We start from the raw sequence: 17,618 nt of genomic DNA on the forward strand, positions 1-17,618 counted from the left end.
CTGGGGGGAGCTGTGGCCTCCGAGGTCCAACTCGCTGGTCTCGTCCGGCCCCCGGGCCTCATGCCCAAAGTGCCAGCGGCCAAAGGTCTGAACTGCTTAGTGGTGGCCATGCGCTGAAAAGTCCCTCTGCAGAAGATCTGCAGACATGCGTGGCAAAGGGTTTATTTCCAAGTTTTACAGGGAACTCATACAAGTCAGTAACAAAAGACCAAATAACCAGATTAAAAACGGGCAAAGGGTCTAAGAAGACATTTTTCCAAAGAAGACATACAAATGGCCAGCAGGTACACAAAAACATTCTCAACATCACTAATTTCAAGGAAATGCAAATCAGAACCACAATAAGATATCATCTCATACCTGTGAAGATGCTATCAAAGAGACAAGAGATAAAAAGGGTTGGCAAGAGTACAGAGAACAGGGAACCCTCGTGCACTGCTGGTGAGGATGCGAACTGGTGCAGTCACTGTGGAAAACAGTATGGCGGATCCTCAAATAATTAAAAGTAGAATGAGCACATGATTTAGCAATCCCAATTCTGGGGTCTTTATCCATAGGAATTGGAATCAGAGCTCAAAAGATATCTGCAGTGCCGTGTTCACTGCAACACTGTTTCAACAATCAAGACATGAAAACAACTGGTGTCCACTGATAGATGAAGAACTTGTGGTGTGTATATACAACGGAATGTTCTTTGGTCTTAAACAAGAAGAAACCCCTGCCTTTCAACAGCACGGATGAACCTAGAAGACATCATAAGAGGTGAAACAAGCCAGACACAGAAAGTCAATCCTGCACAATGTCACTTCCGTGTGGAACCTGACAGTCAAGCTCACAGAAGCAGAGGAGACTGGCAGTTACCAGGAGCTGGGAGGGGCCGGGGGGGGGGGTGCTGGTCAAGGTACACAAGGATTCAGTTAGAAGATGAATAAGTTTCAGGGACCTAAGGTCCAGCACAGTGAACGTAGTAAATAATAATATATCACACACTTGAAATTCACTAAGACAGTAGATTTTAAGTGTTCTCACCCCCCCCACACACACACACACAACAAAGGTAACTGGGAGGTGACAGAGGTATTAGCTTGATATGGTGATCATTTCACAATGTATATTTATAGCAAATCATCATACCATATACCTTAAATAAGTTCAATTTTATTTGTCAATTAAATCTCAATAAAGCTGGAAAAAATGAAAATCAGACACCCTGACTGCTGGTGGCACAATGGATACAGCATCGACCTGGGACACTGAGGTCCCAGGTTCAAAATTCCAAGGTCATCAGCTTGAGCACGGGCTCACCAGCTTGAGCACAGGATCATCAACATGACCCCATGGTCGCTGGCTTGAACAAGGGGACAAGGGGTCCCTGGCTCTGCTGGAGCCCCCCAGTCAAGACACGTATGAGAAACAATCAAGGAACAACTAAAGTGACGCACTATGAGTCGATGCTTCTCATCTCTCTCCCTTCCTGTCTAAAGAAAAAAATTAAAATAAGATAACTTTTAAAAGAAAAAAGAAGCAGCTCCCGTGTGGGAAGTAGCTACTAGAAGTGTCAGGACAGTTCAGGCAGGCCGGATACTGAGCCCGACCATGGACACATGACCTTACCTACAACTCCCTTCTCTTTGACACTGTGTTACAAGGCCATTTTATGATATAGTCTTAGATATTTAGAATGATCGGCTTAGTTGTCTATACTGATTACAATTACCAAGTGACCCTCACCTGCTAGCACAACCTCTCAGCTACCTGTTAAATAACCTGGCAGGCAGGTGGTGAGTCCCGTTTCTGAACTCTGAGGACTGAGTTGATAAAGCCAAGGTCAGTGTCCCAGCAGATGAAACCCAGCACAGCTGCACAGATCTGACCAGTGGGGGCTCCTCCACTGCTGGGTGACAGGGAGCCCCACCACATCGCCTTTCTTTCCTGTCACTTCCTAACCTGCTAGCCACCCTCCTGACACCAGAGCCCGGGTGCATCCACAAGACAGGGAAGCCTGCGGAAGGCAGGTAGAGAGCACTGTTACATCCCACCCATCTCCATTCAGAAAACAGACAAGAAGTTTAAAAGGTTTGCCTTTTCTAAGACTTACTTCTGTTTTAAAAAGGTCCAAGTTTCTAGGTGAAAACAATAATCAGAATGATCAGAAATTAGTGGTTAGTTTATGGTATAAAGTTTACAATCTACTTCAATGATCTGTCAGAGCTAGGACGAGGTGACCAATGGAGGGGGGGACAGAATGGGCCCGATGGCCCGGGAACACACGGCCGCAGGAGGAAGGGGCTGTCCTTGCTCAGGTCCGCGGGCCGCAGCAGAAGAGCCCCAGGGAGGCTGGCCGACTGCCACCACCACCAACCAGACACTTCTGCTTCTGTGTTCCATCAAATGCATTCTCCTGTCTGCCTGTCCTCTGAGAGGGGCTCACTAGAAAGGAAAGCTCTGCAAGCCACTGTCCTAACCCAGGTTAGGAGCAGGTCTGTCCCATGCTCCCCCTGACGTCAGCATAGGGTGACAGTAAATGCCTTAATTCAGTCGTTTATTCAACACTTCTCATGCCGTCCACCGTGCAGGGCGCTGAGAGCAACCCTGAAGCCGTCGCGTGGCACTTTCTAGTGGGTGGGGGAGCAAACAGAACCAATGACACAAATACTAAGTTACAACATGGGTCTGTATCCATTGTTGGGAGGAAAGGAAACTGGACTGACACTCAGGATACGGGCTGGTGGTCAGTGCAGGCTTCTCTGAGGGGCTGCCACAGGCTGGGGAGCAGCACACTGGTGGGGGACAGCACCCAGGGAGATGCCTGGGGGCCCTGGGAGACAGGGTGGGGGGCGGCACCCGGGGAGACGCCTGGGGGCCCTGGGAGATAGGGTGGGGGGCCGGCACCCGGGGAGACGCCTGGGGGCCCGGGGAGACAGGGTGGGGGGCCGGCACCCAGGGGGCATGAGGGAGCAGGCAGAGAGCAGAGCCAGGTTAGGCTCCAGGTCAGGGCGAAGTGCGATGCCCCTGTGCAGGGGCGAGGTGAAGGGAGTGGGGGGTGCTGCAGTCTCGTGGGGCTGGGCTGCGGGGCGGTCACAGACCGGCACACCGCTGTGGGACACTCCGGGACCAGAGCCGCAGAGGAGGCCCGAGAGGGACCCTGCGCTGGCTGAGCTGCACGTTTCTGAGACAGCCAGAGTGGGGGTGTTGCGTGGACACGCCACAGACCCTGGAGCCAGCTTCCTCGCAGACTCTCCCACGCACAGCCCGACATGTGCCTATGGATGTGGGCGTCTGACACCACACGTTCTCCACTTCAGAAGTCAAACCCAGAAATGGCAGAAAACATTCAACCTTTGAGGATGTATGAGTTGGTGACAAAGTTGCTTAGCACAGAGTGAAAAATGAAAAAAATAAAGTAAGAACCAATTTTGTGACAATAAAGCCGCAAGAAGCAGAGCCCCAAGGTCAGGCACCAGGCAGGGCTCTCTCCCATCACACGGGAGGGTCGCCCCTACATCCTCCCAGCCGGGAGCCACCCACACACACCCGCTGAGTGCTGGGGGCCCTGTGCACACATAGGGCTGAGTCACTTCCCAAGAGGCAGGTCGGCACATTTCAAGCCTCTCTCTAATGCTGGAATGTTCTTCTTTGTCTTGACATGGAACCTGCCTCCCTGGACCTCAGCCCGGGCTCTGGGGCGCCCTCCACAGAGACTGACCACACGCCCCTCCTTACCAGCGATCTGGGCCTAGGGGGGCTGTCCTTCTGAGAAAGTGAGAACACCTGGAGTGACAGAGACTGAGGAAGGAGCCCTGTCCAACTTCCTTAAATAAAGCCACAAACTGCATGGGGGGGGCACCTGGGATAGAAGCGTCACTGGGAGAGGGAACACAGCGGTTAGATGTCTCCAAACTAACTCCCTGACGAGGCTGACTGGACACAATATTTCAGAGGGCACAGTCTACTCATCACCAAAGCGAGGCTTTCCCAGCGGGCCCGAGTCACTGCGTGGAGCCGAGGGGTTTTTCCCGTAGAAACTGAGCGGCCGGCACAGCCCCCAGGTGAGCCTGGGCGTCCTGCCCGACAGGAACACAAAACATCTGTGTCAGAAAATCCTGAGTTTTCATCCAGATCCTCTCAAAACGCCTTTGTCCACTGCTGGGGGGGGGGGGGCAGGATGGGGTCTCCTCTCCCCCCCGAGGCGTACCCAGGAAGCAGGTACCAGGAATGAAAGGGGCTCTTGGAGATATGGGATGGGACACAGAGCACACAGGCCTGGGCAGCCAGGGGCCCCGGCGGCTCTGGTCACAGCCACTGCCCTCGGAGTCTCTGTGGCCCTGAGCAAACTGCCCTCGCACTGTCTCAGAGTCTGCACTGGTCAAGATGGCAGAATGTGACATACGCCTCCTAGAACTAACATGCAAATTGAATGAGAGAATCTTCTCTTCTCATTTCAGTGAAGAAATGGAACAATGAAAGAGAACGAAACGTGACGACTATATAACACATCCAGGCCGTCTGGTGCCACACCGGAAACTCAGGCATGCTCCCGGAACAGCGGCCTTCCCACTGCCCCTGCCACGAAGGGACTCCGGGACAGGCCGCCCAGTGACGTCAGGGTCTGAAGTGGGACCAGCAGGCGAGCCCAGAGGGGTGGAAAGTCCCGCAGAGGCGAGCCACTGCCACCAACCAGGACACCACTTCCTCAGAAAGGACACCAGGCCTGTGAGTCAAAGATCTCCCACACTTGGCAAGTTCAGCTTCTTAAAAAACTATGGAATGGACTTATAATAACACTCCCTAAGGTTCTGCATCTACTGCTGACAGAAGAAAACTTCAGAGACTTATAAATAAAGCTTAATAATTATGATTCAAATGAACATTAAACTTCTAAATTGATGGATGTTTTCTGCAGAAGTTAGAACACTGTAAGAAGGGCAAGCGTGAACAGAATCTCACAGAAACCACTCATTTTATCCTAGATTTGGTGACAGGTCCTATTTCTTTTAAGAAAGTCATTCCTACTCCCAGTTTAGGATGGGTTAAATGACATGCTTATCATTGTACATAAAATAGGTAACACAATTCCTTGTATTAAAAAAATAAATCCCCAAACACAAACTTTAGGACCTTGGTCTCAGCTCCAGGTATGAGACGTCTGTAATTCCAGGTGTGCGCCCCCTGCCCCACCCGCAGCTGGCCGTCAGGATGACCACGGAGGGCCCCGGGCTCTGCCCCTCCTGGGAAGGTCGCGATGAAGCCAGCAGTTGTGGGACAACACGGTGTGTCATGAAAACAGGCCCTTGTTTCTCTGTAACCGACAGGGCAGAGGGCAGCCTCGAGCCCCCGTGGGCCCCGCTCTGGCCACTCTGGCTGTCATCGGGACTCCGAACCCACCGCCAGCACATAAATGAGAAGACAGCTACTGCTGGTACCTTTTGATAAATTATATAATGCAACTCTCAAAAGACAAGATTAATTGAAATCATGTTTTTAAAAAAACCCTAAAAGCGTAAGGACTTTTATGTGTTTATAAGAAACAAGGAAAATTTGGAAGAAATGCTCCAAATCATCTTGAATTAAAAAAAAAATCACTGAACTGAAATAATAAATATTAGAGAAATCTGCACTGAAATCATGTTTCTGGCCGTTTCCTTTTGGACAGTCAGCCAAAGAACCCCCACACCTAGGCTGATTTAAAGGCAGGAAGTTTTTTATTACTTTCCCTCATAACTCTCAATTCATCTATGACACTTTTTCTAAGAAAGGGAAATTTATCAGCTGAGAGTGTCACCTGAATTTCCAGAATTGCTCAAATCCAGCAAGAGCTCCGAGCTCTCCCCTTGCTGGTGTCAGAGCTGGTTCTGCCGCCGGACGGCAGGCTCGGGCTTGTCGAGCCCAGGCTGAGGCCGGATGTGCCGCGGCCCAGCGCCCACTGACCGCAGCTGCCCGTCACGCTGAAATGCAGGGTCAGGACGTGTCTCTGCAGTCTCAGCACCTCCCAGAACACACTTGGCGGCCGCCCGGGAGTGAGGGAAAGCTCCCCTAAGTTACCCTGAAATCCGCCCCCCACAGGATGGAAACGGCAAAGAAAACGCCCATATTGAGTGAGTCAATGGAAAAACACTTTCTCAATTTGAAAACTTCATTAAAAATAATAAAAATATACAGCAGAAATTGTGACTTACCACCGTCAGATACAGTTGCAGACTGAAAGAAAAGAGAGAGAGACATGAGTTAATTAGGCCTCATGACAGAAGTCAGGACACAGCACGTCACCCGAGGAACAGAGCCGAGCTCTTAGGAGGCTCCGGTGTCCCAGGTGCAGGTGTCCCAGGAAGAGCAGACACCTCAGTGAGTCAAGTTACGCTCCCACTTCCTGAGCGAACTCCACCCAAGCTGGTGGGTGAAGCAGGCCACATCAGGGCAGAGCGGAAGTCATCGTCATTTTCATTGGAAAAGAACAAATCCCAGCACGTTGGACAGCTCGGTCTCAGCAGAGCCTCCGCGAGAACAGGCCTGGACATTCCAGTCTGATGAGCCAGGGCTGCCGTCGGGGAGCACACACAGCACCAGGGAGCAGGCCACCTGCCAACAGTCTGTTCCGGGCTCCTGGCTTGCAAGTCGGCTGTGCCCCGTGCCGGCGCTGCCCTGGACACACCACACCCCACTCGGGGCCCACACCGCTGGCACCAGGGTACTAGTACCACCTCCACTCCCCAGGGCAGACCCCAGGGTACTAGTACCACCTCCACTCCCCAGGGCAGACCCCAGGGTACTAGTACCACCTCCATTCCCCAGGGCAGACCCCAGGGTACTAGTACCACCTCCACTCCCCAGGGCAGACCCCAGGGTACTAGTACCACCTCCACTCCCCAGGGCAGACCCCAGGGTACTAGTACCACCTCCACTCCCCAGGGCAGACCCCAGGGTACTAGTACCACCTCCACTCCCCAGGGCAGACCCCAGGGTGCTAGTACCACCTCCACTCCCCAGGGCAGACCCCAGGGTACTATACCACCTCCACTCCCCAGGGCAGACCCCAGGGTGCTAGTACCACCTCCACTCCCCAGGGCAGACCCCACGTCCAGAGGGCTCAAACAGCTCCCTGGGCCGGCAGACCACCGCCAGGTGCAGGGGAGGCCACAGCAGGCAATGTGGGGACAGTTTCCATGGAGGGCAAGGCTGGAGCAGAGGAGGGGCCGGCTCCGAGGCCCCGGGGCCAAGACCACGTGCTGCAGCCAGCACTGGAAGGAGGAAGCTGTGCAGGGAGGCCCCCAGTGACAGACACTCAGGAAAACAAAGCACTGCAGCCCTGTGTGAGCGGCAGGTGGCTGGAAAGTCTACTTGGGGACATGTCTGCAGGTCAGACAGCTCTGAGGCTCCCTCCGTCAGAAGGTCACTTCCAGCTGGACACGCAGAGGAAGGAGAATCTGGGGAAGTGGGCAAAGGGGCAGAATCCTGGGCTGGGGAGCTTGGAGGGAAGTGGGTTCAGTGCTCCGGCTGAGGTGTCCTGGCCACAGCACAGGCTACAGCTCCAGTGAGCTGCACGCAAGCCCGGGCTCGGAGGCAGCGGCCTTTGATGTTGGCACTGGATCGGGGACCGGTGCAGAACACCTCCCAGCTCTGAAGAGTAAGCCCACACACTCTCAGTGGCCACAGACCCCTGGACTCCGGCTCGGAAGTGAACTCACGTCCTCTCTGAAGGGGGTGACCCTGGAGGGCAGGATGTGCAGAAGGCCTTGCCAAAGGCAGAGGGAGTGGGTGAGAAGGGCACGTGGACAGGCTGGCTTCCCGAACAGAGAAGACACCCCTTCCCAGGTCCTGGGTCCCAACCAGCGGAGGTCATGTTTAAGACCCTCAGACCAAACTGTCCACGAGCGAGACCCCGCTGCGCCAGGTGGGCTGGTTTCCCGTGAAACCCTCTCCCGCCGCAACGGGCACCACCAGGCCTCCACAGCACAGCAGGGGCGAGAGCAGGCCGCGCGCCTGAGCTGTGAAACACTCCGTGTCGACCCGTCTGCCACTTCTGCTATCACCGTCCCAGCGCCCACGCCTCACACCTGGCCCTCGGCCTGCACGGAACACGGGGCCGGCTCCCACTCCACGCAGACCTGCTCTCAGCCCCGCACTGGGTGGGGCTGACCTGCAAGACCAGAGTCCAGCTGGGTGGCCCACCTTCTCCCTAAGAAAGGGTCTGACCGCAGACAGCGAGGAAGCCGCTTCCTGACGGGTTAGACGAGGGGCTGCTCAGCTTCAAACCGTCCTGAGTCCCAGGACAGAAAGACTGACACCGGACCCTGTGCCTCATGAACACCCTTCAGTGTAAAACATGGCTGTGTGTGTCCAGTCTGTAAGCTGTCACCCGCCAGACACCAGGCAGAAGCACCCGCGCAGCCAGTCCTGCGCTCTGGGCCCTGGCCGGGGTCTGGCTTCTGTCACAGGAACAGCAGGTGGGTCCCCTTCCCAGGACTGACAGGAGGTGGCGCATGGCTGGCTGTCCTCCCACACTCACAACACCGCATTTCCCCATGTATAACACACACTCTTCTTCAAAAAATTTGGGGTCTAAAAACTGGGTGCGTCTTAAACAGTGGTTGTAGGAGTGTGGCATTTCCAATGCCATAGATGGAACTGAGGACGAGACAATATGTGAAGACAGAGACTCGTCGTCAGACACAGATGAGGACAAGCTAACGGGTGGGAGTTCTGACAGTGATGAGGTGCTGTATGGATTCTGATGCTCTGGCAGGAGGCTGCGGCTCCAGCCCTCGGGGCCTTCGCTGCACAGCACGCTGATCCCGGGAAAGCTCAGCAATCGTGCTTCTTAAAAGTATACTTTACTTTTTAGAACAGCTTTAAGTTTATTGAAAAATTGTGAAGATAGGACAGCAACAAGCATGCTTCCAGGCAGCCACCACCCCAGTCCTTCTGGGGAGAAAGCAGCCAGCAGGGGCCACAGCAGTTCCAAAACCGAGCCCACCCACTATGAGCCCACAATTCAAAGAACCCCTAAACCCAAAAGGAAAACCCACCACAAGAAAGAGCCAGCAGAGCTGACAACAATGGGATCTCAGATACTGGGCAGTCCTAACAGTCCATCAGACAAGTATGAAACCGTAGAGAAGTAAAAAGTGCAATAAAGAAAAGAGGGCCCTGGCCTGCTGGCTCAGCGGTAGAGCATCGGCCCAGCGTGTGGATGTCCCAGGTTTGATTCCCAGTCAGGGCACACAGAAGAAGCGCCCATCTGCTTCTCCTCCCTTCCCCCTCTCCTTCTCTCTTCTCCTCCCACAGCCATGGCTCAACTGGTACAAGCATGTGGGCCTTGAGCGCTAAGGACATCTCCATGGAGCCTCTGCCTCAGGTGATAAAAATAGCTTGTTTGCAAGCATGGCCCCAGATGGGCACAGCATTGGCCCCAGACAGGGGTGGCCAGGTAGATCCCAGTTGGGGTGCATGCGGGAGTCTGTCTTTGTATCTCCCTTCTTCTCACTTAAAAAAAACCCAAAACAACAAAGTACGGTAGCAGATTTGAAAATCAACCTCACAGAATGTTTGACAATGAAAACTACAATTGTTGAAATGAAATGCTCAGTAGAGAGGCTCACAGAGGTTAGCAGGGTGAAGAGAAAGTCTGGGAAGTGGAAGACAGACCTGAAACAGTCACAGCACCGGCAGCGGAGATGAGGCTCAGACACCAGAAGGCACCGGGTCCTGGCGGGCGTGGAGCTGGTGGGAAGCCTGAGGAGCTCACGCCCAGTCCCCTGCAGAGCTTCTCAAGTCCGTCCACCCGGAAGAGGTGTCCAGGGTTCCATGTGTCTCAGGGGCCAGCACTTTCCTTGGGGGACTCACAATCCTGAGCCAGTCTCAAATGTACTTTCTTCCCTTCGTCCTGTCTAGGTCACTGTGCCAAAAGAGTATTTTCCAAGTCCAAGACTCTAAGGAAAGTTCTAGGCATCTGGGGAGCTGCAGCCTGGCGCCCCCTCTGTTTGCTGAGGGTCCTGCTGGGAGGGCCAGTGAGGACTCGGAGGTGAAGGATACCCCTGCCCACCCTCCATCTGCTGTGACCGCAGAACCAGCCAGATGGGTCCCATCCTGTTTCTAACGAGACCTGGACCAAAGTTCACAGCCTGGACACACCCCTCACAAGTGACACTTGGAACTGCTCTCCTCACCATGGAACCAAAGAGCCAGGACGTGTCCCCCACCGACCGGAACATGGGACCCTCTCAGAAGTGAAAGGTGTGCTGTCCAGGAAGATCCGGTGCTGAAACCCTTAAATCCCACCCCAAACCCGGATGAGAGATTTAAGCCTTGCCTCCTGTCTGCTGTCATCTCAACTCACAGATGAAAGCTGTCATCTCAACTCACAGATGAAAGCTGTCATCTCTTCTCAAAAGCCAGTGCCATAGTGCGGGCTCCTCTGTGCATCGGGCAGTGAGCTCTACCTAGAAGCCCTGGATCCAAGGCAAGTAAGTTCATGCTGGGATTGCTCCCAACACAACGCAGTGCGAAAGGGCCCCTGGGAACCAGCCACACGGCCCTTTATTTGTGATCTCCCACCTCCTGTTCACAACACAGCCTGGCAACGGTTCAATCCCAACCAGATGTTAATCCAAAAGGAAGCCCATGGAGACCCGTCCTTCTCCAAGGTCACCACGAGCGAGAACCAGGCTACTCACTCTGCAAACAAACCATGTATAATTGCCACCGCCCCACTTCCTGTCTGCTGTCTGACACATATCGCTTTGTAAGCACACATGTGGCCCTGGCAGAGCTGTGCCACTCCACCGACCGATACCTGGCTACCTCCTGGGAAGGGCCCGGCGTGCGGCAGCAGCTCAGGAGCTTGTGGCTGGGCGTCATCCTAGGAGGCCGGGAGGTGTACCAGGGTGAAGCAGGCGCTGCCCACAGGGAGAGGAGGGCGGCAGGGCCCTGCGGGGAGTGTGGGGTACAGCACACTTCACAGGTGGCCAGCGTTTGGTATGGGAGGAGGAGGTGCAGGCAGCCAACCCACTGACAACGGGGAGTGTGGAAAAGATGGGTATCCCCAAATCATGTCTATTTGACTTGGGATTCCTAACATTTCCAACTCTGACCAAATTACCCTTTTTAAGCCTGGCGTGGCCTGACCTGTGGTGGCGCAGTGGATAAAGCGTCGACCTGGAAATGCTGAGGTCGCTGGTTCGAAACCCTGGGCTTGCCTGGTCAAGGCACATATGGGAGTTGATGCTTCCAGCTCCTCCCCCCCTTCTCTCTCTCTGTCTCTCCTCTCTCTCTCTCTCTCTCTCTCCCCCTCCTCTCTAAAATGAATTTAAAAAAAAAAAGCCTGGCGTGCATATTTTGAGCACATCCTAGCTGACAGGCAAAGCACTCCAAAATGGCAAAGCCTCAGAAACCCCCGACAACCCCAGAAGGACAGGCACAGAGGGCAAAGGAGGACAGACCTCGGCTCCATGTGACTCCTCACGTCAGGCCTTCCCTGGGTCCTCAGGCCCCACAGACCACTAGACCACCCTAGACGTTCTTATGAATTAAGACTTAACACCCAGCACACAATCTGTATTGGTAACTTTCACTTTCTGCGCTCCTGGTCTTCCCAAATCCCCAAACCCACACGTGACTCTCCCAGGAGGAACACGGCGCAGCCACGAGCTCCCAGGGAAAGGTCCTGTGAGTTAGCAGCTCCCTCCGCTCACAACTCACACAGACCAGAAGTAGGCGGCTCTCGAAAGGTCTGCAGCAAGCCTCCCTGCTGGAATTCACACCAGCACAAATGTACTTGTTTGAAGGAACTTACAAAGTGTCACAGTGATGTAATTTAAGTTCAGACTGTCTCCAGCGCTGGGTCAGCTGCGGACACCAGCAGTTCAGTGGAAACTGACTTGAGTTTATTCCTGGCAGGAATTTGGACCACACACATTCCAAATATATTCTAGTTAATGTTTAGAAAGTTGAAATGATTTATATGAAGAGTGGTATATGATGAATCTGGCCTTTATCACGGTGATTCTGTTAGTAACATTACACAAGATCAATTATTAGAATATACCATTTCCAAATTACCTTGATATATAGCAATATACAGTGATATAAATTTTCAGTTTTGAGCTACTGACAAAATTTTCTACCTTTTTTTTTACATGAGAATGTTTTATATTTTTAACATTATTATTATTATTTGTATTTTTCTGAAGTTGGAAACGGGGAGGCAGACAGACTCCCGCATGCGCCCGACCAGGATCCACCCGGCACGCCCACCAGGGGGTGATGCTCTGCCCATCTGGGGCGTCACTCTGTTGCGACCAGAGCCATTCTAGCGCGTGAGGCAGAGGCCATAGAGCCATCCTCAGTACCCAGGCCAACTTTGCTCCAATGGAGCCTTGGCTGCGGGAAGGGAAGAGAGACAGAGAGGAAGGAGAGGGGGAGGGGTGGAGAAGCAGATGGGCGCTTCTCCTGTGTGCCCTGGCTGGGATTCGAACCCAGGACTCCTGCACACCAGGCCAACGCTCTACCACTGAGCTAACTGGCCAGGGCCTCTACCTTGGACATAAAAAAATATTAAATTACCACATATGGCTCTGAAATAAGGAACCAAAGGCCTGCAAGTTGCCCAATGGCACCCAAAGCTTTAAATACAAAAAGAAGGATAATCCAAATGATGAAAAACCTTAATGTAGCAATCCAATTTATATCTATGTAATTGGATACATATTTGACCTTTCAAACACCTGACCATTTGTTTTCAGGCAGCCCCTCACTGGCCGCGGTGCTTTAGGGAGCAGGCAGGTCCCCATGGGGCAGGGAAGACCTGAGAGGTGGGACCAGGGGCAGCACACCCAATGGCACCCAAAGCTTTAAATACAAAAAGAAGGATAATCCAAATGATGAAAAACCTTAATGTAGCAATCCAATTTATATCTATGTAATTGGATACATATTTGACCTTTCAAACACCTGACCATTTGTTTTCAGGCAGCCCCTCACTGGCCGCGGTGCTTTAGGGAGCAGGCAGGTCCCCATGGGGCAGGGAAGACCTGAGAGGCGGGACCAGGGGCAGCAAACCCGAGGGCACAGTGAGGCGCACAGGACACTCGCTGCGCAGCTCCTAGCCCGCCGGTGGGATCATGTGAGGGGACTCGGGCCTGCTGTGCCCTCTCACCAGCCTGCCCCCTGCCCCCTGAGCCCAGGGGTCTTCTCACCCAGCATGCTTCTTCAGGGAACTGTCCGATCAATTCAATGGGCTGTGAGCAGCATTTGTTAAATAACAAACTAAGATGAGACAGACCGTGAGAGCCATCCTAGGGTCTGTGCTGCCTTGATCTGGCTTCAGAGCAGGCACAGCACGTGTGCACGAGGTCCTGCTGTGACTCCCACTGTGGGCTGTAATCCCAGGACCCTGAGAGCTCTGTTCAGAAGGACCCAGTCCTGTCTATCCCCTCCCTGCGCCCCCGGAACTCTCACGGGCAGTCTCGCCTGGTGAGCCCGCCCACCTGGGCTGTAGCGCACCTACACCTTCTCAGAAGCCTTCCGTGTGAGGCCCACCACAGCTTTGACAACGGCCCTGGGGCAGCTCCCGGGCCCATCAGGTACAGGATGTGGGAGGGACCTCCTGCAGCCCAGCCCGGGCAGGGCCTGCGCACGGCAGCCGTGCTCCAGGTCCCAGCCCGCACCAGCATCCTGCACGTTCACACGCATGTGCACATCACACTGCTCTTTCCAGCAGGTGTGACGGAAGAGACAGCTGACGGAGGCTCCAGAGATGAGGAAAGGCGAGGAAAGAGGCACCGACTTCCAGGTTCAGACCATGGTGTTCACCATAAGGAATTCCTGCAACCCAAGAGATGATGAGGACGGGATGAAGGCACAGGGGGTGCGTGCAGTACAACGCAGTGACAAACAGATCGCTGGACCCAGGCAGGGATGCTGACGAGGGGACGGGCCCCCACAGCGCAGCACGCCGTCCGGGGAGCCTGAGAGGAGCGGCTGGGTGGTTGAAGGTCTGCACCCAGACGGAGCTCAGAAGGGAGCTGTGCTTCTTGTCAAGTGTGTGCACACATGCGCATGAATGTGGCCCAAAGAGCTCTTCCACATTCAGTAAAATCAGGCAGACCCACAGTGACAGCCCTCTCCTGAGAACTGAGTAGCTAGTGCTCCATCACGCCCTGGGGGGAGGCTACCACTACTCACTGGAAACACGTTAGAAGTCAAAAGGACCAGCCTGCTGGGGCAGTACAGGCTCTGCCCCAACGCTGTCCTCGGCGCCCCGGACCTCGCTGGCCTGACCTGACAAAGACAAGAGTCCCCGATACGGAGACGGGGAGGGGGTCGCGGCAGGGTCTGGGATGACATTCAGGGTTTGGCATCCCAACAGGACAGCACTGAGCCCTGCAAGTGAGGTCGGTGTGAACACTGGCCTTGGAGAAGGCTTTGCCGGCAAGAGCAGCAAGTCTCAGCCCCCAGACTCTGCCACCCTGTCAATGCTGAGACTAGCACCCGAGGCCTCTCTCACCTGAACTTGAGGCCCACCCCAGGGGCACACTTCCTCCACAGAGACCACCTCAGGAGGGAGCCCTGTGTCCTGCCAGGGTGGCTTCTGCAGCCCCCGGTTTCCCCAGGCCCCCAGAGCGGGGCGCAGGCAGTGGAGGGAGTTGAGGGTGTGGGTCCTGGAAGTCGGCTGAGACTGCTTCCAGGTGGAGATGCTCAGCTCCAGGGGAGACGCGTTCAGAATCGCCAGGTCTCCGCCTCCAGCCACCGGGCTGGGCAGAGGAGGCGGCAGGCGGAGGCAGGTGTCCCGGAGACTCTCAGTGGAGAGGGGTGTGGGAGGAGGGCTGTGTGGGGCAGAGTCGGGGGCCCAGGGCTCCAGGGGGGAGTGCAGCACTAGGGACAGGTGTGGAGGGCTTGCTGACATGGATGACTCAGGGCTAGCTGAGAAGAGCAGCCTCAGAGAAGATTTGGGTGTGGAGAAGTCCAAAACCAACACGGACACTTTGGCCGCCAGGCCTCCTGCATATCCAGGGAGGTAGAGGGACATGGATGTATGGGGTCTGTGAATCCCACCACAGGGGCAGGTTGGGGGGTAGTCTCTAAGTGACAGCACAGAAGGACCTGGGGCAGGAGGGAAGAGGCCAGAGAAGAGCTGCCCAAAGGCTGGGCATGCAGACAAGCCCTGCTCCAGAGGACGAGAAGCAGAGTTCCCAGCCGCTGGGGGTCAGGGAAGAGGGGGCAGAGAAGGGGACATGCATGCATTCATCAGGGCCTGGGAGCAGGGGAGACGAGACAGCTCTCTAAACGGGGGCCAGAGAGGAAGGCTGTCAGTTCCGGATGACTGCTTCTTGGGGAGCAGGGACTGAGAAGAGTTCCCCTCAGATACACAGCTTACAGGAGTCAGAGCGCTAAAAAGTGAGGAAAGAATTGACCGGTGGTAGCAGTAAAAGAGCCTCGATCCAGAGTACCAAGGTCGCGGGCTTGAGCCTGGAAGTCGCTGGTTTGAACACAGGGTTGCTGGCTTAAGCCCAAGGTTGCTGGTTCAATCCCTGGTCAAGGCATGAATGAGAGGCAATCAATGCACAACTAACTGGAGCACCAAACTGATGCTTCTCTCTCTCTCTCTCTCTCTCTCTCTCTCTCTCCCCTCTTTCTCCTCTCCCTCCTGTCTCTCTCTCCCTTCCCCACTCCTCTCTCTCTTTCAAAAAAAGAATTTAACCAACTGAGTAGGATAAACTCAGCCCCTCATCCACTCGGCTTTGTGGGGCTGAGTATGTGGGACCAGCGGCCAGGACTCGGCACAGGCCGGGGGTCCATATGGGGAAAGGGACAATGGATACAAGCCGGTCCATCCGAGCTAGACAAGAACCTCAAATGTCAAGGAGCGCAGTTCCAGCCGTGAGCTCATCCCTGCCAGGCTCCTCGACAGCAGGAGGAGGTGCTGCCAGCACGTCGCCCGCAGAAGGGCATGCCTGGCGCTCCTCACATCCCACGGCCACCAGCAGCCGAGCACACAGCTCCAGATGCACCCCACGCCCCTTGGTGGTCCCCTCCCTCCCTGGGGCCCAGGCTGAGCTGAGAGTGCAGAGGGGACCCTCCCCTGCCCAGGCTGCCTGCTGGCCCGAGAGGAGCAGGACGGTCCTGGTCCATGACACAGGGATGAAGGCCTGGCTCTGGCACCAGAGGGACCTCACTTGTCACCGGTGGCCCCGACTGCTCTTGACCACCAGGCTATCCTGCTGGGGATGCCCTCATTTCGCCAGGCACAAATGCAGAGCCCTGCCCTCCTCAACAGCAGGGCCGGTCTCGCCTGGCCCCCTGCCCGGCCCCCTGGGGTCCTACTCCTGCTCCCCTAGTGCACAGGCGCTCCACGCTGCCCAGAGCCAACGCAAGGGCCAGCACGTTTGTCTCCGACCCTGCTTGGAGCCCCCGTGCAGAAGCAGGTCAAAGCCCTCGGCCTCTGGAAACCCTTCCCTTCAGACCTGCGCAGCCCGAGTCAAAGCTGCTGCACCACATGCTCCCAAACCGCTGAAGACGAGCCTCTGCCAGATGCCGGCTGCAGCCCAGCCCAGCCTATGACAGGAAGGGGGGAGAGACCTCGGCAGTGACAGCCACTGCAGCCCAGCCTGCACCTATGCCAGGAAGGGGGGAGAGACCACGGCAGTGACAGCTGCTGCAGCCCAGCCTGCACCTATGACAGGAAGGGGGGAGAGACCACGGCAGTGACAGCCGCTGCAGCCCAGCCTACACCTATGACAGGAAGGGGGGAGAGACCACGGCAGTGACAGCTGCTGTAGCACAGCCTGCACCTATGACAGGAAGGGGGGAGAGACCACGGCAGTGACAGCCGCGCAGCCCAGCTGCCTGAACCTGGCGCAGAAGGAGCCACTGTCTCAGCCTGGCAGTGCTGGGCACTGCACACACAGCATGACGGGCACCCGCCCCCACAGCAGAGGGGAGCAGAGGACACAGGGTGGGCAGCAGGTCAGCAGCACCCTGGGCCCCACGTGGGACTCGCCCCCGCTGCTCAGAGGAGGGAAAGGGCAGCTTGTGTTCAACACTGGTCGCCATGGCGTCGCCACGCCGCTCCTGCCCTGCTTCCAACTCATAAAGCCCTCCAGCCGGGCCCTGAGAGCTGCCCCCAGCAGCAGTGATGGTCACGGCCCTCCAGCCGGGCCCTGAGGGCTGCCCCCAGCAGCAGTGACGGTCACGGCCCTCCAGCCGGGCCCTGAGGGCTGCCCCCAGCAGCAGTGACGGTCACGGCCCTCCAGCCAGGCCCTGAGGGCTGCCCCCAGCAGCAGTTCACAGCCCTCCGGGACAGCTGCCATCCACAACACTGACACAGGCCCGCTGGGCAGAGCAGCAGCACCCCGCCCGAGTGAGGCCCCGCTGGACACAGCACAGGAGCTGTGGAGCCTGCCCAAGGGGGCTGCAGGAAGCTTGTTAAAGCTTTCTTCTGTGACGACCTGCTTCTCCCAGGCTGTGGGTTCACGGCTCCTCAGCCAGTGCCTCCCTAGCAGCTGGCCTGGGACCACCCTCATGTGCTCTAAAGACAGAGGGCTCTGCTCTGGCGAAGGGGCATGGACACTCTCAGCCTACTTCGGCTGCATCTCGCTTCAAAACAGACGGGGAAACTGGTCCAA

General features: G+C 55.7%; 1 protein-coding gene across 4 annotated transcripts in view; it reads right to left on the reverse strand.

Annotated features, from left to right (window-relative positions):
* Positions 1 to 17,618, reverse strand: part of RGS12 (regulator of G protein signaling 12) — a 147,077-nt gene that overhangs the window by 56,532 nt on the left and 72,927 nt on the right. For all 4 annotated transcript variants that reach the window (XM_066279761.1, XM_066279763.1, XM_066279765.1 and 1 more), the window contains one exon: positions 6,177 to 6,198. In XM_066279761.1, coding sequence (XP_066135858.1) covers positions 6,177 to 6,198 — 22 coding nt within the window. The remainder of the gene's footprint in view (positions 1 to 6,176; positions 6,199 to 17,618) is intronic.

This window comes from Saccopteryx bilineata, chromosome 5 (assembly GCF_036850765.1).
Source record: "Saccopteryx bilineata isolate mSacBil1 chromosome 5, mSacBil1_pri_phased_curated, whole genome shotgun sequence".
Classification (NCBI taxonomy): Eukaryota; Metazoa; Chordata; class Mammalia; order Chiroptera; family Emballonuridae; genus Saccopteryx; species Saccopteryx bilineata.